The following is a 23,198-nucleotide window of genomic DNA, read 5'->3' as shown; positions in this document are numbered from 1 at the left end:
TTCTACTCAAAACCAGTTTTATTCAGACCTACTTAACATACTGTAAAGCTCACTTGGTTCAGACATACGATACCCTGGTTTGGGGTGTATTTACAGAGCTATGTAATGACCACCGTTATCTAGCTCCTGAACATTTTCATCTTCCCCAGAGCAATTCTATACCTATTAGCAGTAACTCCCCACTTCCTTCTGCCCCTAGCCCTAGACATCTTCTAACCTGCTTTCTGTCTCTACGGATTTGCCCTCTTCTGGACAGTTTGTTCCATTTCATGGAATGATACATGTGGCCTTGTGTGTCTGGAAGTGTCTTGAGTTTGAATCTCAGCCCCAGAGTCCTAAAGCTTTATTAGGTTCTTCTATTAAGTTCCCCCGAAGTGTCCCCATCTATGAAATGGGATTAAAACCACAGTAGATACCCTACAGAGTCATTATGAGGATTAAATGTGATTAATACAACTAAAGTACTCACACCAGGCCAAGTTCAAAATCAGCACTACACCTATATCAGTATCACTACACCTATATCACCTATACTATTACTGCCATTGCTTCTATTATTATTCCACAGTTCCCCTGCCCCAAAGCATCTGACTAGTAGTGGGAATCTAAAATAAACAGAACACAACAGAGAAAAGAGGTCTTTTCCTGTTTAATGCACAGCCTGGTGGAGATTGTATGATTAGAAATCTGGCTTCAATGAATATAGTGAAGTCTCATCGTATGCACATTTAAATAATGGAAAGCCAGCTATTCCACCAAAAAGAGAAAGAAAAAGAACAATGTAAATACTGCAATTAAATGCTATCAAATTATATCTTGCATATATTCTTTACTATGCTCTATACATTACTGCATGCATTACACGCTGTTCCATATTGTTTACAATACAGGGATGCATACACAAAACCATGCCCACTGCACTTTAATTGGCAACTTAAAAGATTTCAAGGTTAATGACAACTCTGTGTTTGCCTTAAACCCCGACTTTATAGTCTAACCTCCGAGTTAAATGCATCTCTATTGTGTGTCAACAACAATAGCAATTCAGAATTATTCCAGAAGAATTAAATCAGCCAACAAACAGTCCAGGGAGTTGGGTGTTAGGTTGCAATGGGCTCTGACGAGTCAACACCCATTTGCCAAGCACCATTTTTTTTTTTCACCTCCATGAGCTGTTAGTCTCATTTCAAAAATAAACCACATGGGGTGGTCACAAAGAGCTGGTGAATGGAAGAACCGGGTTTAAAAAGCCGATGGAAATATCCCTCACCCTACAGCCAGGAGAAAAGGCAAGCACCATGACCTCTCCCTGTCACTGCCTACTCCCCTTCCTCCTTTCTCATTCTCCATGGCACTCATCATCCTCCCGCAGACATTATCTACCTACCTGTTCATTTTGGTACTGTCTCTCCCTCAGTACGTAAGCTCACCAGCAGGGGCCTGGTCTGTATTATTCACTTCTGTATTCCGGTGCCCAGAAAAGTGCTGAGCACTCAGTCAATGGTAGTATTTGTTGATAAATTACTGAATGCGTAAATGAGGGTAACTGTTCAGACAGTCTTCACTTTTCTCCAACCTTCTGTCCCTAAAACACCCATAGTTCATCCCTTTGACCTCACTGGCTTATTCCTTCACTCTTGAAAAGTAGTGAGAATATAGCACATGTCAAGGATGAGGCCCTAAGGTAGCATTCTAGGGCTTTGGCATACTGGTACCATCTAGTGGGAAAGAGAGTATCTGCAGGTGGGTGCTTAGCCCAATTCGGAAGGTTTTAAAAACTACCACCACCATAACTCTGGTCCCATTAGCTCTACTGAGAAAATTTCCAGTAATGCATAATGGGGGCCAGGGAAATCTCATATATTCTTGCCCTACCCAAGGCATATACTGACAGTCCAACAACTTGTCATACCTTTCTATTTTTTCTGCTATGACGCTTTCAAAGTCATGGCTGCTCCCCCAACAGCAAAGGCTCAGTAGGGAAGCACAGAGAAGTTAATGATGGCAGGGATCATACCTGACCAGCAGAAGATACGGGCAGGCGAATACACCCCTAGCCACCTATTCTGTAGAGGGGCCATTCTGAAATGAGCTTACACAGTCCTTTTGCAGACACCTAGCAGCAATGAGCCCATTTCCCATGACTGTAACCAGCTCCATGGTACATTCACTGTTGGTTTACTGGCTTTCCTCCTCCTTTGTCTCACTCTCCTTCTCGCTCACTTATGGGCCCTGAGAAACTTCGTTCCCTGAACCCAATTCTGTGTCTCTATTTCTTTAGAGGAATTCAGTCCAAGAGAGTGTTCAACTCCAAGATACCTTTGGGTTGCAAGAGTACCTTAAAAATTGAAGTTCAGATAATCATTACAAAGCTAAATTATTCCTAAGTTAGAGCTAGTCTGAGAATTATGTTCCACAGTTGACACCCAGCATCTTTACCTTCATCATTGTTAACACAAATAATCTAGTAATATGTGACCCTAAAGAAGTACCACAATTTTCATGGCAACTAAAGCCAAAAAGAATCCCTGGTCCCCCTCTCTGGGCTCTGCCCTATCCCTGTCTTGTACAAGTCTGACCAATTGGTAAGGAAGCTACTGGTTTAGATTAGGGGTTGGCAAACGGCAGCCTGAGGGCCAAATCTAGCTCTGTCTGTGTTTGTAAATAATATTTTGTTGCCCTGCCCATTTGTTTACATACTGGCTGTGGCTGCTTTAATGCTACACTGATAGAACTGAATAGTTGCAAGGGAAACCAGATATTTACTCCATAGCCCATTACAGAAAAGGGATTCCTACCCCTGGTCTAAATCACTGGCTGCCATATTTGTAAATTCTCAACAGCAAAGTTTCAACACAAACAAAAAGTAGAGATTGACAAAAGTTCACCAACAACACTTTATGAGGAAGGACAAAAATGCCATCTATGTATTACCAACTTCATTTCGCACATGGTAGCACATTTCATCTCCGCACGATAGACAGGCCATTCCATCTGAACAAAGAATTCTCTATCCCAAGAGAGGGTGGTGGACAAGCCCAGAACAACACTGCCTATCCTTCTATGCCATTTGAACATTTTTCCATAGCATTATCACTATGCAAAACTACCATATTTATTTTTCTTGTTTACTGTCTTTCTCTGTTATGAGAACACAAACTCCGTGAGGGTAGGCAATCTTGCCTTTCTTAATCACTACTGGCTCCCCCAGTGCTGAGCACTGTGCTTGAGATATTTTTCTCCCAGTAAATACTTCTCCTCCCCAGTAAATATTTGTTAAATGAATGAGTTAACCAAATAGGAAATGCACAAATGGGCAGGGGCACTGAGTGGCGGGATTGTACACAGAGTGGTGAGGAGCCTGTCGAAGGAGTGTCCATCCACCAGAACGGGCTCTGGAGGGCAAAGGCCATGCTCTGGCTGCTCTGTGGCCAGTATGGAAAATGGAGCTGGGTACACAGTAAGCATTCAACATGTGTTTGCTGAATCAATGGCAACCCTCACTAAAGGTACTTAAAAGGAAAAAACACCGGTCTGGTAAGACAAAATAAACTTCAACTTAGATTCAATCCAGTTGCCATGCAGTATAGATCCATGGGTCTCTATATACCTACAGGCTGTCTATTTCTTGTTTTCTTTTTGTTTGGGGAAAACATTACAAAGACTAGCTTGTAGCTTGCAGGAAGCACTGGCTTAGGCAACAGGGTTTCTTAGCACCTGTGGGGAAGAATGCCATCCAACTGAAGGACTCAGTGGCCAGCGGGAAACTGCCGGAGAATGTGTCTGCATGGTTGAAGCTGAACCATGCAGTGCAGGTGGGTTGTTCGGCCCTGGTCAAAAGCAAGGACGTGGCGACAAAGAACACAAATGACCCTGGGATAACCCAGTCCTGAATGCTGCAATCAGTAACCCAGACAGGAGGTCCAGGGCCCAGACCTACTTTGAGACACAAGGAACTCAAAAAAGAGGTCATCCCAGGCAGCTATGTTGACATTAAGGGAGCTAGAGAACAAAATAGACAAAGGAAAAGTTTTTACATACAAATGGGAAAGGAAGATTTATATACAAGTGCAACACAGAGGAAAACAAACATGCGCAGGAATAAAAATGCATGGATCCAAACCCTGGTCCCAGTTCTCAGTGACCATGTGGCTTTGAGCAAAAGACTTCACCACTCAGAACTTCTCATCATATATAAAATTGAGAATAAGAGTCACCTCTAAGGGTTGCAGGAAGGATTCCAGATAACATGGGTATCGAGTGCATAGCAGCTACAGTAAATTGTGGTTACATGGAGATACTTTAAATAACAATAATAAGTACTCATGGCACTGGCGCACACACACATGCACACACACACACACACACGCACACACACACACATGCTGCCCTAATAAAGCCTCCTGGGAACAGCTGCTGGGCAGATACATTAAGAAGATGAGATGCCACCAGATCAAATGATTTTATGAGGCATGAATTCCAAGGGGAACAATATTGGGGGACCTACCAACATGGGAATGGCAAATCCTCCCTAAGGAGCAAACTTTATTTTTTTTTAATGTCCGTGCATTATAAAATAGTTATTTTCCCCATTAAGTTAGTCACATCCTGAAAACCAAGGCTCCATGACACCTTCAGACCATAAACTTCCTTGGAGCACAGGGTGAAAAGCAACACAATCAACATTTCTTAAGCATAGGATGACATCATAAGCATACACTTATTTAATTGTCACAAAATTCCTGCAGGGCAGGCATAGACATTCCTTTTTTTTAGTTGTTTTAATACAGGGGAAAACAGAAAAGGAGGGAAATGAAGTCACTTATCTGAGGCAACGCAATGTGTAAATGGCTGGGCCAGGGTGCAAGCTCACTTCAAAAGGGCTGGGAGGTCTCCCTAACACCCTGAAGCAGTCCAAGATACCAGCAGCTCTGGGTCTAGGCAGCCCCAGGCTCTAACTCTGCTCCAGTGCATTTCCTGGTGGGGGCCTGCACTGTTGCGTTCACCTCTTGGTTCCCAGATTTGCAGCATTCTTCCTACTTGGTAGGTATTAATATTTAAGGGAAGAAGGAAACAAAGATGGAAGAAAGAGGAAGGCAGGCAGATGAAAGGGGGCAAAGGAGGGCACAACGGCCTCGCCTCCCTTCAGTCTATTTCAGCCTCTGCTATTTCCTGTTGTAATAATTACCAAGTTTGAAATTATTTCCACTACTTACTTGTTTTTAGCTTCTGTTTCCACAAGACTGTAAACTCCATGAGACAGAGATTAAATTCATCTCCTTTACCTCTGAATTCCCGACATGCCCCAATAAATACTTGCTGAGTGAAGACATGGGCCTCAGCTGGACTTGCCCACGCACAGACCCAGGTGCAAATCCCAGCTCACCACTTATTCTGTGATCTTCGGCCAGTTTCTTAAAGGCACCAGTTCCTTCATCTGTTAAAAGGGCACAGTAACTGTACAGACCTCACCTCCTGAGGATAAAGTACCTAGGTAAGTGCCTGGCATACAGCACTCACTCAGTATCTTTGTTGAGGAAAGCAGGAAGAAAAGAAGGGAAAGACAGCAGGAAAAGAAGATAGACACGTTCAGAATCAATACTGCAACAGAACACAATAATCCTTCTTACTGCAAAAATATGCAGACCTGCAAGAAGCAGAGATACACCCTCTGTTTCTCACACATCAAGCTTCATTCAGTGCCTGAGTCAAACTCATTAAATATTTTTACAGGGACCAATTAGACAGCTGTAGAATCCTGGCCGAAGGACCTGTTTCCTGTAAGTGATAATTATCTTGATAATTGGCATGCATCTTTGCAGCAAATTAGACTTCCCTGCATTCTGACATCTTTTTACCCACTTGAACCTCACAGTAATCTGGTCCATTTTACAGATGAAAACATTGAAGCTTCTAGCTGAAGATCACACCACAAGTGAGGGGTGAACTAGAAACAGGATCTGGGTCCATGGTGTGCTGGGGCCAGTTAGTATCAGGTAGAAAGAGCCCATTGTTAGATTTTTAGGAATCTCTCAGGTTGTTAGATTCCAGTTGCCCATGATGGGAGTATTTACACCACAGAAATTGGCAAGCACTGCAACCTACCTGGTTGTGTCTTGGTTGGGGTTTTGCTTTTTGGTTTGGGTGTTTCTTTAGAGTGGGCCTGTTGTTAAACATTTACTACTATACCACTGCCTGGCACCAAGTTGAATATTCTCCTACTACCCCAGAAACATAAGTCACCAAGGCTACACCCAACATGCTGAAACAGAGGCTTGTTAGCATTCGCAGAGTGATTGCTGAGAGTGGGAGATCATTATTTACTTCATGTAAGAAATATTTCCAGTGCTGCTGATTGAATGTTCAAGGAACGATTAAAGGGCTTGGCAATGTTTCTCTCAAATATCTTGTGCATGAAAAGTCTCAGAGATTGGTTAATTATAGAGGCTGCACATTGGTCACTCTATTCAAGGGCATTTCCAGGCCCCTAGGATCCCTATCCCAGATGCAAGCACCGACTGGATCTGCTGGCAATACTGTAATGCAGGCCTTAGGTGCCTCTCCCAGGAACCTTCTGCAGCCTGTCCTGTTTATAATGTCAAACACCTGGTCTCCTTGTTTGACTCTTTCTGCCAATTGAAAGAGTCAGAACTCAAGCAGGCATCCTCAACCCCTCCCTGGCCCTGGCCCTGCCATCTCCATACCCAGCCACCATCAAGGCCTGTCAAGTTCTCGGCCTAAATGTCTCTTGGATTATCTGAATAGGATACATCTATGTATTAGTCCATTCTCGCATTGCTATGAAGAACTACCTGAGACTGGGTAATTTATAAAGACAAGAGGTTTAATTGGCTTGAGGTTTTGCATGCTGTACAGGAAGTATGGCCACAAAGACCTCCGGAAACTTATAATCATGGCAGAAGGTGAAGGGGAAGGAGGCAGGTCTTCACACAGCAAGCAGGAGAGAGAAAGAGAGAGGGCAAAAGGGGAAGTGCTAGACACTTTCAAATAACCAGATCTCGTGAGAACTCACTCACTATCACAAGAATAGCAGGGGAAATCCATGCTTGTGATCTAATCACCTCCCACTGGGCTTCACTCCAACACTAGGGAAAACAATTTGACATGAGATTTAGGTGGGGACACAGACCCAAACCATATCAGTCCACTTCTCTCATCTGCCCCATCTCTGCACCGTCATTCCTGAATCCAGCTTCCCATGATTTCAGGCCTAGGCCGGCCTTTCTTTTCCATTCTTACCCAGCCCCAACACATTTGCTACTTGTAGCCAGAATGCAAATCTGATCGCATCACTCTGTACCTTTCCCTCATTACCTTCAATGGCTGCCACTCGCTCTGAGAAAAACACCAATATCCTTGCGTGGCTGACAAGGCCCCATTGGCTCTGGCACCTCTGGGCCACATTTCACACCATTGCCTGGGCTGTGTCATGTTTCCCCTCAATAGAGGCTTCACCCAGACTCTGTCTTCTGCTAGAATGCCTTTCCCCACCCACGCCCTCTATTGTGCCTTTGTCTGTAAACCCTACTCCTCCTCCAGATTTGGGCTCAAGCATCAGGTTGTCAGGGAAGTCACCCAGATCCTTCATCTGCATCTGATGACTTTCTTATATTCATTCATTCATCTGTTCGTTCATGTTTGCTGAGTGTCTATTGTGTTCTAGGCACTGTTCTAAGCCTTGGAAGTATAGAAGTGAACAAATTAAACCACATGTGCCACAACAGAGCTTATAGGCTAGTGGAGGAGAAAGACAAAGAACACCTAGGCAAATATGTAGAATGCTGTGACCACACATAGCTGGGTTTCCCTCCCTCATCGTGGTTGTCTCCATCTTAAATTATTCATTAATTGCTATTGATCCTTCGTGCCAAGCTCTGAGCCCCAAGAGAGCAGACACTCAGTCTGCCTTATTAGTAGCTGTGTCCTGAATACACAAGTGGTGCTTGGAACATAGTAGGTCCTTCATAAAGATCCGAGATGTTTATTGGAGTCATTTGGTCTCAGGTGAATCTCCCTGAAGTTAAGTTGCTTGAGTGTTTGGAGCCTGGGAGGAAAAATCCCTAATGGCTGAATCTCTGAGACCCCCATCCTTTGAGAAGACTCCCCGACGGCCTCTTTGGCTGTAACTTTAAGTTAATGAAGAGTCAGGAAACTTTTTCTCTAAGGAACTAAATATTAAATATTTTCAATTTTGAGGGCCAGACTGTCTCAACTCTGCCATTATAGCACAAAAGCAGCCATCAACAATTATATAAATGAACAGGTGTGGCGATAATCCAATAAAACTATTTATAAAACCAGGCCGCAGGCAGGAACTGACTCACGGGCCATCATTTGCAACCCCTGAGTTAGATGAGCCCAGATGCCCGACAGTTGAGAAGTACTCCCGTCAGTCTCAGCCTGGCTTCTGGTAGCAGTGTCCAGCAACTTTCCACAGGCCCTACATCAATCAGTCCACAGGGAGATGATCACAAAGGCTCAAGCTTCAGGCGTTTGCAGCCACCACCTTCTTGCAGCACACAACACAGGAAAGTGGTTCCCTGCCACTTTGGAGGAAAGAGACATAGGCCTGAAGGCCCCGTAAGGCAAGGATAGAGGCCGCGACGTTCCTTCCTTCCATTCCCCGGGCTTCTCCAGAGGCTGAGCTCATTTCCGGCCCTGCCCATGCATGTGGCAGGGCTGTTGAAAGCTGAGCAGCTGCTGCCGTCCGCCCCAGCCCGGCCTGCGTTCAGCTGGGAGACACAGGGTCTTTGTGCCTCTGCAGCAGATCGGGTGACGCTCATTGGTGTCTTTGAAATGAGACATGACATGTCAAAACGTGTCTATTTCTAATGTTAATTTTCAAGAATTTGACTTCTGTTGGCAACTGCCATGGCAGAGGAGAAACAATCACTTTTTTTTTTTTTAAATATGTGTATAGAGTTATATTTACCCTGATCTTTGGGGTCTGTAGCTATGGAAAACAAGAATCATCTGAGGCTCACCTGCTGGTATGGGATGAGGCAGACAGATTAGTCTTGTATTTACAGAGCCAAAGATCATTAATTGTAGCATTAACGCTGTGTGTAGACTGGCCATGGGAGTTAACTGTTAAAACAAATATAAAAACATCACACAAGCTCCAGGACGGTGCTAGGTGTGACAGTGTCCTATGTATAAGGGTACGCTAGGTGACAAAGCCGCAGATGCAGCTTTATCCTGAAGTTACAAAGGTGCTGGATATGACAGCAGTGCTCCCGAAGGCCCTGGCAAGTCTATGTACAGTAAGTTATTGTGATGTTCTGATTCTGTCTATACTGTGGGGGAGCAACACTCCTGAAATGACGAGGCCCAGGTATCACTGTTCTCCAAGGACAGCCATGCTCTTGGTAGAACACTACGCAGAGCAGGGGTCCCTAACCCCCAGGCCAGTACCAGTCCATGGGCTGTTAGAAACCAGGCCACACAGCAGGAGGCGAGTGGCCCGTGAGCAAGCAGAAGCTTCATCTGTATTTATAATGGGTCCCCATCACTTGCATTACCGCCTGAGCTCCGCCTCCTGTCAGATCGTGGCATTGGATTCTCATAGGAGTCGGAACCCTATTGTCAACTGCAAATGCATGGCATCTAGGCTGCACACTCCTTAGGAGAATCTAATGCCTGATGATCTGTCACTGTCTCCCATCACCCCCAGATAAGACCACCTAGTTGCAGAGAAACAAGCTCAGGGCTCCCACTGATTCTACATTATAATGAGTTGTAGAATTATTTCATTATCTAATTCAATGTAACAATATAGAAATTAAGTGCATAATAAATGTAATGTGTTTGAATCATTCCAAAACCATCCCCCTACCTCCAGTCCATGGAAACATTGTCTTCCATTAAACTGGTCCCTGGTGCCAAAAAGGTTGGGGACTGCTGACAGAAAGGGTCTGTGGGCCTACATATTATTCCAGGGTTTCAGAGTCCCTTGGCTGCAGGTGCATGATGATGTTTTGTACCAACGCACTGCTGTGCCAGGGCTCGCACTGACTCAGAGCTGCAGTGTGTCACTTCTCTGCAAGACTCTTACACCTGAAGCAATGATCTGGGTGCTATGTCACTCTGGGTGCCTGTCCAACAGCACTGTCAGTAATGTGCTCAGGGAGGGGGTGCAGTCTCCTGGGTCATGCTGTTCCAAAGCACACATCAACAGAATTCAATCACAGGGAATGAGAAGAGACCAGTCCCTCCCTTTTCAAATAGTCCATCACTGAAAATTAACTGCATCAATTTGATCAAACCTCAACATTTGTGAAAGCAGAGTTTCCAAACTCAAAAAGCCCTAGAGGCAAGCAGGCAAGAGTAGTGAACATGGAAAGCTGGGTAGTAGAGAGTGGTGGGGATTGTGGCAAGCTGCCAAGGTACGTCCTACCTAAAGAGAGTAGCAGTGACTCAGTCCCGTCAAGTACGCCCAGGTGGAAGTGTGGATCTAGGGTTGCCTGACCTTCTGACTTTTTCAGAAATGCTAGAAACCTGGATTGCTTTTTTTACTAATGTACAATTCGCAAAACATTTGAGCCAAACCAAGTGCATCTGTGGCTTAATTTCACCTGTGGCTGCTACTTGGCAACCTCTGCCCAGAAGCCAGAGTTGCAGGGTTGGAATAGATGTTTCTTTACCACCAAGCAGATGTCTTGAGGTTTAACCTGCTAAGCGAGAAGGGGACCCATTCACCTCCACAGACCCTGGCTCAGTCGGCACTTCAACTTGGAAATGTCCTTTGTTCTCCTCTCCTGCCTTCCCCTTAGCTATCTCTCAGCAGAGAGAGATGACTTTCTACCCTAACCCTAGAATAAGGCCATGGCTGATTGGCTACTGCAAGAGCAAGAGATCCTACAGCTCAGCCATTGTCTGTACAGCCTGCTCATGCCTGGGGAGCCAGGCCTGGGATCCCAGGCGGCTGCAGAAGAAACAGGCTGTGGGGAATTATATTGGCAGCATCCTTCAGGAGGGTCAGATTCCCACAGGCACGTAGGCATCTTGCCTACAGCTAAATAGAAACAATGCCAAAACCACTGGTCAATTGGTTTGATTCTGCCCAGCTGATTATTGTAACTGGCTGACAGGCGGATATTTCCCTCTCCCTTTCAATGGGTTTTGGAAAGTGAGTAGACCTAGCTCAGGAATCACCCTTCTAGTGGTTATGTAAGGGGAAGGTTATCTCTTTCCACAGGCAGAACTGTTTCTGCCTTTTGGCTGCCTGAAGAATGGAATCAAGTTCAACAAAAGTCAAGTGCCAGGAAATTTCAGAACTTTCTCACATTCCATATTGCATTGTCTACAAAGGTCTTTGAAATTTTCCCTGCTCCAATACAAGGAGGATATACAGAATTGAAGAATGAATTAGAACAGAACCAACTACAAAATGGGAAAAAGAAGAAATCAAGCAAGCAAGAAGAAATCTAGCGAGAAAGCAAGGGAAGAGAAAGAAAAAAAAGAAAGAGGAGAAGGAAGGAAGGGAAAGAAAGCGAGTAGGATTTCTCATTTGGAGGTGCTTGTGGGAAATAATGTGGAATAAGGAGAATAGTTATGTTTTGATAGAATTGCTATGTTGAAGTTCTTTAAAATATGAGCTGTAGACTCAGAATTTTGTAATGCTGTGGATGGAGCCCTCTTCTGGAGAAATTTTTCAAGAGGTATTACAATAAGATCAAAATGCACAGAGATATACACACTCAGACATGCACATAGAAACACTGTTGACTACTTAGATGATATGACTGTCATGAAGGTATAAATTAAATCCAGTTTGTCCTTTTCCTTACCTTACACTAAATATAAATTAACTAGACTCCCCAAGCAACTGTATTTTTGGAAGGAAATAAGGATGTTTTCAAGAACCTAGCTATACTTTAACCTAAACATTTAACTTCAGATTGAGGCTCAATTTACACATCTAGGTGCTGATACTTTTAGATAGTGCAGTTATAGGGTACGTTGGTTTGCTGGGCAATTTCACCATAACACATATAGGAAACTTCTGGAAGGAAATAGATTTTACTTAATGGAAAACCCAAGGGCTTAAGATAGAAAAGGGGAGAAGGGAGGAAGGCAGAGTAGAAGAGATTAGCTTCTACTAATTAGATAGACGGTGGAATTTCACAAATTCCAGATTACTTACTCAACTTTGCAGTTTATTAAACCTGTTTTGGGACTTGCTAAAAAAAATATTCAGACAGGTGAACTGTATCACTGCCTCCTTTTACTATGTATTCCATTCCATTTCACTAGTACTCTGAAAATCTTACAGGCTGTCACGTGTTGACTCTAGGTAGCAGGGGGCAGCACTCTCCTCAACCCTGTGTCTCTTTCCTTATCCAAAAGGTTCTGCAAATAAACACTGTTCTTAAAAAATAACACACAAATTTGCAAGAGCACTACAAGACACTGACTGTCATTTAAAATACTGAAAATCAAGATTCTGAATCCAAGGGAAAACTCCTCACTTTATAACGAAATCTCAGAATTCCATGGAACATTTTTAGTCACTCCCAAGGGACTGCCCTCCAAACCTGAACTACTCCCTAAATTCCTAATTCTTGGGGGATTACTCACTCATTGTTAGAACTTTTGGTTAGCTGTAAGTGCTACCCAAATAGGGAGGGGAATCATATTTACCATGGAATTTCTAGCTCATTTCTTTCTTGATTTGTTTCACACTCATAACTTATCGTAGCCAAATTCCAGAGGCCACTTCTGGGACAGACTTTCCCAAAACACCCCAGGGGATAGGAGAGGTGACTGTTCAACTGTGCCAGCTTCCAGTCATTGTTGCTTAGAATTCCTCGCCTCCTACCAAAATGCCTAAAACAGCAACCAAGCAAATAAGCTTACAGAGATTGATGGCTTCCAAAGTCGGACCCAATGCATTACAGCTGCAGTGGAAAAAAACATACAGGCTTGCCTGAACACCACCAGGGCTGAGTGACTAATTTGCTTTATTACACTGTTTTTCCCTTTCTTCTGTTTTCTCTCTTCCCCAGGAAAGTTTTGTTTTTGCTTGTCGACTCAAAGGCTCCAAGATGTTCCCCACTTTTTTCTATGGCACACAGAGTTCTGCCCTTGAACTTCTTGCTGGTTAACTGGATTGCATCAAAATGATTTTTCTGGGAGGTACTATTGCTACCAGGATATCAATTACTATCCTAATGTGGACTTTTGCTCTGATGTGCATAACAATTGAAATTAGAAATAAGCCTCTTAGGGCAATCATTTCAATACACAGCAAAATCTCTGCTTCCTTCTTCTAAATAAATAGAGTGAGTCTTCAGAACCCACATGTGCCAGCCTGGCCCTGGGTGAGGAGACATACCAGTTCATTTGCAAAAAGAACCATGTGGAGAGTCCCTAGTACATCAAGTTCGATCTTGGGGCCCTGTCACGTGGTCTATCTTGCTCTAAAGGAGGCATAACTTTGGGCATCCCCTGGAATCTGAACTGAAAAACCTGCCAAGAGAGAACAAGGACTGTGAAGTCCTGTACAAGGCAATGGGAGGTGCTCTCAGACACCGATGCTCCCAGGGCAGCACGCATTGCATAGGATATCCTGTTGAATGCAATCCTATCCCCACAGCAGTCCTAGGAAGGCAGCAGATTCTTTTACAGTGGAGAATTTGGAAGCTCAAAGAGGTTAAACAACTTGCCCCGGGTGGTACCACTAGCAGACGGCCGGAAGGATCTGAATCCTTTATGTCTGAGGCATGCTCCAAACTGCCCTGCTAAATTGGGATATATGTACACATATACAGCCTTAGGGGTCTTTCCGGTACAGGACAACTGGAAAACTGGTTCACAGCCAGGCTTGGGATTCCATGGCAAGACTCTACGCTGTAAGGACCCCAAGATAATCGACGAGCAATGCCTGCTAGAAAAGGAGCTATAACTGGGCAGCCCTCAATGGGGACCGTATATACAAGGAATAAAGAAGTCAGGAGCACGGGAACAGGCTCGGCAGCCCAGCCAGGCACTTTAGTCTCCTCCCCCATCACTCATCACTACATTTCTGAGATGTTGGCCCATTTTCAAAGTCTAACCCCAACATTGCTCCAGAATTGGTCTCACATTAGAAGACTGCACCAATCTCCCCATCTCAGACAGTTCCCACCTAGGACCCAAACTCCCTTCCCCTCCCTCTCACCCAGGTACTCACACAGGAGCCCCTATCCCTGGCCAGGAACTCAACATTAGCACTCCGAGGCACTCCCTGTCTCTTTCCCTCCTCTCTGCCTGGTCCTGCCCTGCCCTGCCTCCTATCCACCCACTTGCAGGCTGCCAGCTCACTCCAAGTCCCAAAGGCTGCCTGGGAGGCGACGGGGGACTGGGTCGGGGTGCTCTCCGAAACCACAGGCCCCGGAGCAGCGCTGGGCGTGCCCCGCAGCCGCCAGCACCCCAGGCCTGGCTTCAGAACCCTGCTTTCCTGCGCTCAAACTTCCCGAGATCTCCGAGACGCAGCGGGGATTGCAGGCGGACCGCGTCTCCCTCGCCCCCTCTCCGGGTTGGCGGGCCCTTCCCTCGCGCCGCAGCTCTCCGAGGGTTAACAGGCAGCTGCAGCCCGGGTGGGCAAGGCTTGAACTTTTCTCTGCGCTCCGCTCCTGCCCAGGGAAGGCAGCAGAGGCGGCAGCCGGGATCAGGCCGGAGCTCCAGCTGGCTGGACAATAGGGTTGCGGGGGGCTGGGGCCTGCGCCCTGGCGGGGGACGCGCTCCGGCCCTTTCGAGCCCGGGGTCTGGGAGCAAAAGGACCCCGACGCGGGCGCCACCAGAGCCCGCGCCTTTGAGCGACAGCAGCAGCCGGGCTGCGGCTCTCTGCTGCCCCGAGGCGCCTACCAGCGCGCGGCCGGGCTGTGCCAGGGGGCCCGGGCCACCCGGGAAGTCGGCGGTGCCTGCTCGGCCTCTCCAGCTCCGAAGCCCCGCAGCCAGCAATTCGGACCCAAGCAGCGCTTCCGCCGCTGGGCGTTGGGCTGGGGGAAACCGCGGCTCGCTGGAGTCGCCTCCAACTGAGTCTCTCTCCAATGCACCGAGCCTCCGGAGGAGGGAACCAAAGTTACCCCACTTGATGTGGGCGAGAATGTCGCCCCTGCTAGCAAAAAAGGTCTAAGAGCTTTCTCCTCCTCCCGTGAACGTACACACACACACACACACACACGCCGGAGTGGAGTGGGAGCCGGTGGGGGCGGGCGGAATGGGGTGCCCAGGATCTCTGGGCTCAGAATGACCTCCCTTCCGAGCCCCGATCTGTCTTTGCAGCGCCGACCGGAGGCCCCGACCCCCCGAAAGCCCCCTCACCCTGCCTGTGCCCGGCGATCCGAATGCAGAAACGGGGCGCAGAGCGCGCCCGGCAGCCCCTCTTCCCTACCTGGGACAGGAGGACGCACAGAACGAGCGGAGTTCTCGGCTGCATTTTGTCCGACTAGAAGCGCCCGGCGGCGTTTTCATTCATGCACGCGGCTGCACTGAGCATATTTTCCGTGGGAGCCAGGCTTTGAGGAGAGGCTCTGCCTCGCCAGCCAGCCAACTTCCCAAATAGATCAGCAGCAGCATCACGAAAGCATTGGGTAGAGGCTGATGACCAGGACCAATGGCTTTACAAGACGGATTCCTTCATAACGCTCCCTCGTTTTGCATGGCAGATACGAGGTGAACACCTCTCGAGGAGTGAGCCCCGCGGAGGTGGCAGCCCGTTTGCTTCTTTGGACTGTTGGGGCCCAGCCTCACAAATCACGCTGGGTAATGCCAGCGGATTCCACTTTTCCAGAGAATGGAATTGCACGGGGGACTGGCGGCCAGTTCCAGCCTAGTGCAAAAAGATTCTCTTTATTAAAATGTTAATAAGATCCACTTCATTTCCAATAAATCAAATAAAATGACCCCAGCAGTTCCAGCCCTTTCTACGCCTGGCAAACCTTGGCAGTGGATTTTCTTTTTCTTTTTTTTCCTTTTCTTCCCCCATCATTGTGGCTCAAGTCATAATGGTGTTTGGTGTTTTCCTGCCATGTCACAAATCACAAAGAGGACAGATCAATTCTAGCTTGCAGAAAAAATTCCATCAAGGGGCAATAGATTTTATTAACCGCTCAGGTGAGAGTCTGACTAGCCACCTACTACACAAATGGGCATCTGGCACCAAAGCTGGGATCTGGATTGGAGGCAACTTCTTTTTTCTAGGTGGATGTTACCTTTCAGAAGCTCTGAACTACCCCCAGGTACTCAGAATAGCAGTAGTCACTGCTTAAGAGATTTTATACATAGGGTACTATGAGGGTAAGAGGGGCATCTAGGTCTGCCTTCCCTGGTGGGAATCTAAGAATATACAGAGAAGACCTTACTTCATCATTTCCATGCAGCCTTCCTTTAAAAAGAATTTAAGGTGTTTTACAATAAAGGACATTTGTGCAATAGAATTTATGAACCAAAATAGAAAATCTGGGCCAGAAGAAAAGTTCAGCAAACCAAAATGACAAACCCGAATTCTAATGTATTTGCTCTGATTTGGATTTGAGCTCCCTGATAGCCAAAGCAACAAGAGAAGTGTAAGTTACATAGTTTTGTTGTAGAAACATGTATACAATGTATTTCAGCATCACTTTCCATGGGGCTGCATACTGGAATAAACGCATTATGTAACAGGTAATACAGCAGGACACTGAGTGATGGACCATGCCAAGATCCAGTGGACTGGGATGTATTTCCAGCATCTGGCACAGGGCCTGGAACATGGAGACAGAAATTAGTGTGTGTTAAAGGAAGAGATGGCTAGACTTCGCCAAGATGCAGCAGAAGGTGGGGAGGCGCAAGGAGTCTGGAGCCACATTGTCTAGGCACAGCCCCCAGATCTGCCCCTTACTTGTAAGTTACTTGAACTCTCTGTCTCAATTTGTTTGCAGGTGAAATGAAAATACAAACTGTACAGAACTCATAAAGTTGTGGTAAGGATTAATTAAGTGAAGACACATCCGCTGAATAAAAATAAAGTGATGTGCTTTTGAAGATCCTTCATTTGTTGCTATTTGGTCACAAGGTCATCTCCTGTGATCCCAAGGTCATTGATAAAGATGCAGTAACATCTGAGGCTTGGCTGCTATAGCCAGCACTGGCCCAACAGATGGCAATGTTGGCAAAACAACCCCCAGATAAAACTGGCAAAGGTGAATCTTGATGCTTCACCCACTCATTTCCTTGCCTAAAGAGGACCATCCATCCCTGTGCCTCTGACTAATATGGTCTGACAGATGATGTCACAGGTCATGACACTTTGGAACCCCTGTGTGGAGATCTATCCTCACACATGGGTTCTATCCTCTGGAGCAAACCAGAGAACTCTAGAGTTAAACAGGCTTCAAATCAAGGCATCTGAAATATCCAGACTTTTCTCCATTCCAGGGAAAGTGCCATCTTGTCATTCAGGGCCAGATGAACTGAGCCCATGGCTTAGTGACACAGTGATAGGGAAAGAGAGCAGAGAATGGCTTGGGAGGTGATAAAACACAATGAGGAGCTAGACTGCAGAAGATGGGGGTCTAGCTAGGTTTCCATCTGCAGTAGCTAAGTCAAGAGAAACAATCCCTCAGAGAAGGGAATGTCCAAGGCTGCCTTCTAAGGACAATTTCACAGTTCTGCTGGCCTTCTGTGATCTTCCCATTCCCTTGTCCTTAGTGCTGCTTACCAAATATTTCCAGTTTTCCCCCTTTTGGGATCATGGTAGGATTGCACTTACTGGCCCCCCTGTTGCTGGGGTGAGACAGTGTGAGTACATCTAGCCCAGGAGCCATGTGAAAAGTGTCATGTCCCTTCAACACTGGAACATTTACTTTCTAGTGTCAGACTGATTGGTTTCCCTGGATGTGCTTTTTGCCCCAGTACTTACCAAAAAGGGGGAAAATCTTAGGTGAGACAGCTTGGTTTGGCCAAGGACAATTCTCTGGTTTGTCCTCAAATTCACCAACCATATATAAAAGGAGGCTATCAGCACTATGACTAATAATGAGAGGTTGTGATGCCAAGGCCATGAAAGACCTCATGACTGTGATGTTACCAATAAAGATGGATATCATCTGGTCAAAATCTTGCTGACTCTGGCCCCTGCAAAGTCCTGCTTAGGCATTTGCTAAGGTCCTGGGCTTTTGTCCTGGGCTGTTCTACTGGCAGGCAGAGTGGTTCCAGTAAACCTCGCCTGATTCCAGGTGGGTGTGCCCAACAAGCCAGTCTTTATTCCTTCCTTGCCTCAGTCCCTACAGATTGGCTTTCCAGGAATGAGAGGAGTTGATTTCTGGAGTCTTCTTAAGCATTGAGACTCACTTCTGAAATCTCATGAGGTGCCAAACACGCTGAGCCTACTAAGGTGAAAAAAGATTTGTCAGAAAGATAAGACCTGAATGGAGATCTTCAGATTCTACTTATATGAAGAAAGTCTCTTTTGTACCCTAAGACTCAGTTTGTCATCAATAAAATGGAAATCGTAACGTAACAGCCCTCCCAGAACTGTTGTAAATATTGATGTTTCTCTTCCCCTCTATCAATCTATTCCTCTCAACTTTCAGAAAACTTGCATTTTACCAAAGAATGAGAGAACGTATTTTGTCCAATGAAGATGGAAGAAAAAATTATTTCATTTTAATGTTAAGAGGCTTCTGAAGAAGAAATCCATTTTTGTTTGTTTTGTTTTGCTTTTTATTTAGTTGCCTTTAGGGCTATTTTGGCTGATGAATTGATTGATGTGACAAATAAATACTAAAGTTGATCCCTACGTATCCCCACTCCACCACCCACCTGTATCATCTACCGACCAAGCCCCAGATGCTACAGCATCTGTGGGCTCCTCGAGAAGCTATGTCTGTCTTTAGGCACATTCAAGGTTCACGCCCCTTTTCCAGAGGCATCAGCCTAGCTTTGGCACTGAGGGAATAATCCAACAGCCAGCAGCTGCCTCCTGTGGGTGCCAAGGGTTGAGCTTGTTTCCTGTCCTTGGCTGATGCTGATGAACACATTCCAGAGTGGGTAGTTGTGACTATGTGAGTGTGTGCATGTTCCCATGTGTATGTGTACACACACATGGGTGCGTGTGTGTAGGAGGAGGGGGTGACCAGCATACAGTCTAGCAGAGACAATGTATTCAAAATTTGTTATGCTTTCAATGTGCTGCTATGATGAAGCATTTGTATAGAGCAGCGTTAATCCAGCTAGGAGCCCTTTTGCAACAACACAGCAGTTAGGTGCACCTGGGGACCTGGAAAACAGGAATCTACCTGCATGCAGGGATATCCATATCATACAGCGCTGCAACGTACCTTAATGCTAACGGCTCACTCCCTACAATGGGAACGCCTGCTAAAAATAACCAAGATTATGACAATACACTGTCCTATAAGTCTCCCTGGCTACCAAAATGCTGACCAAAAGTAGCATTCCTGATCACTCTTAAGCCACAAACACTGCTTTGTGTTTCTTCGTGGCCCTCTCTGTTACTTGACCTTCTGCTACACACTGTGGCTTGCGTTATCATCTCAATCCTTCACTCCAACCTGCAGGTCTGCCCTTTGCCCCTTGGCTTTGGGTTTAGCCATGCAACTTCTGTGACTAATGAAATGAAGCAGAAGGGGCGAGGTGCCAGTTATAAGCCCAAGTCCTAAGAAACCCTCTGTGTTTTAGCTTGCTCTCGCAAGCACTGCTACTGATGCCTCGAAAAGAGCATTTGTGGGCTATCCCGCTGGTCCTAGGAGGAAAGATGAGCCCCTCATGGACCCTCTGATGTTTGAACAAGCCCAGCAGAATCTGCCCAGCTCAGCTGATCGGCAGGTATTTGACCTAAAAATAAACAATTGCTTTAAATTTGAGGTGGTTTGTTTTGTAGCAATAACTAATGAGTGATTACATTTGTTGGCTTGTTATCTGTCTCTTCCTCTGGAATATAAGTTCATTTTTGTATATTTTGCTGTTCAGTGCTGAGCTTCGGGAGCATGGCAGGTGCGACTTGCTGTGAGGGGGTGAATTAAGTGGCTTTTGCGTTGCAAAATGTGTGATGCTGAGAGGCTCATCACATGTAGCTCCCTAAGATGCAAGGTCTTCTCACAATAGTCTAGACCAGAACTAGGCACAGTGAAGAACATGTGTAATCATGTCAGTGTCTAAAGATCTTTTGTGGAGGAGACATACGGTATGACATCCTTCTAAACTTCCTCGATGAAGGCACAGCTCACACACCTAAGAATAAGACAAAACATACTCCTTCACCTTTTTAGGTTCTGCCCTAATACAGCGTCCTCTATGAATGTGTTTAATACAAGCATGACCTCCACACTCGCAAAGGAGATGAAACCAGGGGTGACTTTTAGACCATCTCAGTTTTTGGCCCAATTATCTTTGGGGGACTGAAGTCCCCCATGAGCAGCAAAACTGGGCATTCAGACACCAATTTTTATCTTGTGAATAAGAAGCAGTTAAAACCCCCCTCTAGGTGTCTCCCTTACCCAAAATTAGTGGCTGGGGTTATTTTTACACAGAGAAACATCTCAGAGCCAGTTCAGAAAAGGCAATGTGTTTACAGTATGGACCGAGACCAGCAGCATAAGCATCACCTGGGAACTTGTGAGCAATGAAAATTCCCAGTTATGCCAGGCCCCTAGATCTACTGGTTTGGAAATTCTGGGGTGGAATCTAGCATTCTGTGTATTACAAGGTCTTGGAATACATACTTTGAAAACCAATGCTCCAGAGAGTTCTCCACTGCTCATTCACAAATATTTATTTATTCATTCAAAAAATGTCTCTAATGTGCCTATTCCATATTAGCCCCTGAGTTAAGCAACAAGGAAATAAATTATAAGGCATGGTGTGTACGCTTAAGAAAATGTGACTAATTGATCTCAAACTTCCAACCTCAGGTGATCCGCCCACTTCAGCCTCCCAAAGTGCTGGGATTGTAGGCATGAGCCACCACACCTGGCTGAAAATGTGGCTAATCGGGAGAAATTCTGTTATCATGTTCTACACAGGGTGCCGAAACATAGTCAAGGTTGCCAGAACTATGGAGGATCAAGAAGTGTTTAAGAAGAGACGAGGGTGCCGGGTGCAGTGGCTCACACCTGTAATCCCAACATGTTGGGAGGCTGAGGGGGGTTGATCACTTGAGTCCAGAAGTTCAGGACCAGCCTGGGCAACATGGTAAAACCCCTATCTCTACAAAAAATACAAAATGTGGCTGTGAGTGGTGGTGCATGCCTGTGGTCCCAGCTATTCAGGAGGCTGAGGTGGGCGGATCACTTGAGTCCAGGAGGTAGAGGTTGCAGTGAGCCAAGATTGTGCCACTGCACTCCAGCCTGGTTGACAGAGTGAGACCCTGTCTGAAGGAAAAAAAAAAAAAAAGAAGAAGTAAGAGACAAGGGATTCACTGCTGGTTTCCATTATGTGTGAAAAACCATCATGGATCTCTACTTGGCAGATGTTGTATTTTTCATATACATTGATGAGAAAAGAAATAACTGCAAAAGACAGTTCATAATTCAACCCTTCCTTCTAGCAGAATTTGAAGTTTATTCTTTACAGTCTCATCTAGGTAAAGGTCTAAAATGACAGTGTCTATCTTTGTGTCCGGGGGTATTATTTATTCACTTGATAAGCAATGCTTACTGTGTATTTAGATGAGATTTCTTACAAAGACCTCAGGGTCCTCAAGTCCCAATCTGCCCGTCTCTGGTCCCCAAGTCAGGAATCACTGAGCTAGAACAAAGGGAAAGTGAAGAAATAAAGGCATTTGTGGAAGTAGCTGGTGACCAGAGGGCTGGCAGAAGACAAGGCTGGGCAGTTTAGGGGTTCAGATGAGAACCAGCTTCAACATCAACCTTGGGAGACTCAACTTTATCCTACAGGCAAGAGGGAATCATTTAAACTGCCTAAACAGAGATTTCATATCTAATTTACAGTTCAGTTACATCATTCCAGCCACATTGGAAGACGGATTGAATTGAGGGCCAGAATTGAGGAAGAGAGACTTCTTCGCAAACGACTGCATACAACATATAGAAGGCAAAGAGAGCAAGATCTCTTTTTATCAGGTTCCTAAGTAGTGAGTGGTACAGGAATATGACATGGACATCTCTCCTACTGCCACACACAGTGTCTGGCACATAACATGAGCCTATGCAATAGCAGATGAATCAAAACATACTTATGAATATGGTAGATTTGCTTTGGGCCCTGTTTTTATTTTTGAGATGGAGTTTTGCTCTTCTTGCCCAGGCTGGAGCGCAATGGTGCGATCTCAGCTGACTGAAACCTCTGCCTCCCAGGTTCAAGAGATTCTCCTGCCTCAGTCTTCTGAGTAGCTGGGATTACAGGCATGCACCGCCATGTCCAGCTAATTTTTCGTATATTTTTAGTAGAGATGGGGTTTCTCTACATTGGTCAAGCTGGGCTAGAACTCCCAACCTGGGCTAGAAATCCACCTGCCTCAGCCTCCCAAAGTGGTGAGATTACAGGTATGAGCCATTGTGCTCGGCCTGAGCACTAATTCTTCACCTCCACCTGGATCTAATTCTTGCTTCATCAAAGGTGGAATGAATATACTCCACTTTGACTTTGGGCTTGTCCATTTGGTTTGCAGTGGTGAATAGAATGAGGCGGAGGTGGCAGTGTGCATTTCTAAGCATAGGTCTTAAGGGCCCTTTGTTCTCTCATGCCACTGTCATTTCCATGAAAGGAACACTCCCTGGATGCCCAGCTGGTCCAAGAAAGATGAGAAACATGTGAAGCTGAGACAATCCATCCCATCTCAGCTCTGCAGTGAGAAGCAGATTGGCCCAGCCTAGATCAGATCTGCCAATCCCTAGCTAACCCAGTGGAATAAATCTTTACTGTCATATGACACAGAGATTGCTGTGATTATTTGTTTTATCCAGAAACAGCTGACTTATACCTTAATGAACTCCCTTCTTGGGACTATGTGTAGCTAGGGAATAGGCAAAAAGCTGAATACTTAAATCTAGCACAGATATTTACATGGGTATGGCCAACATTTAATGTCTATCACAAATCCAATTCCGTAATTCCTTGACTCACCACCCTCTCCTTCCATCCATCTAATCCAAACTGACTGTCCCCTTGCAAATCCCATTTCCTTCTTCAACATTTACTGCAAAGCTACTGAATCTCTCTTGTTGTTTTTC

At 45.7% G+C, this 23,198-nt stretch overlaps 1 protein-coding gene across 3 annotated transcripts in view; it reads right to left on the bottom strand.

The window, feature by feature from the left end:
• Nucleotides 1-15,785, bottom strand: part of CDH13 (cadherin 13) — a 1,196,315-nt gene extending 1,180,530 nt beyond the window's left edge. For 2 of the 3 annotated variants that reach the window (XM_017543720.2, XM_017543721.2), the window contains exon 1: nucleotides 15,398-15,770. In XM_017543720.2, the coding sequence (XP_017399209.1) occupies nucleotides 15,398-15,442 (45 nt within the window). In that variant the 5' untranslated portion in view covers nucleotides 15,443-15,770. Of the gene's footprint in view, nucleotides 1-15,397 lie in introns of all 3 variants that reach the window. The other variant, XM_037743903.1, reaches the window with a different exon arrangement.
• Nucleotides 15,786-23,198: the final 7,413 nt, after the last annotated feature.

Source organism: Cebus imitator, unplaced genomic scaffold (assembly GCF_001604975.1).
Source record: "Cebus imitator isolate Cc_AM_T3 unplaced genomic scaffold, Cebus_imitator-1.0 Scaffold159, whole genome shotgun sequence".
NCBI classification, from domain to species: domain Eukaryota; kingdom Metazoa; phylum Chordata; class Mammalia; order Primates; family Cebidae; genus Cebus; species Cebus imitator.
The sequence above is the reverse complement of the archived record's forward strand: the minus strand, read 5'-3'. Positions and strand labels throughout refer to the sequence as shown.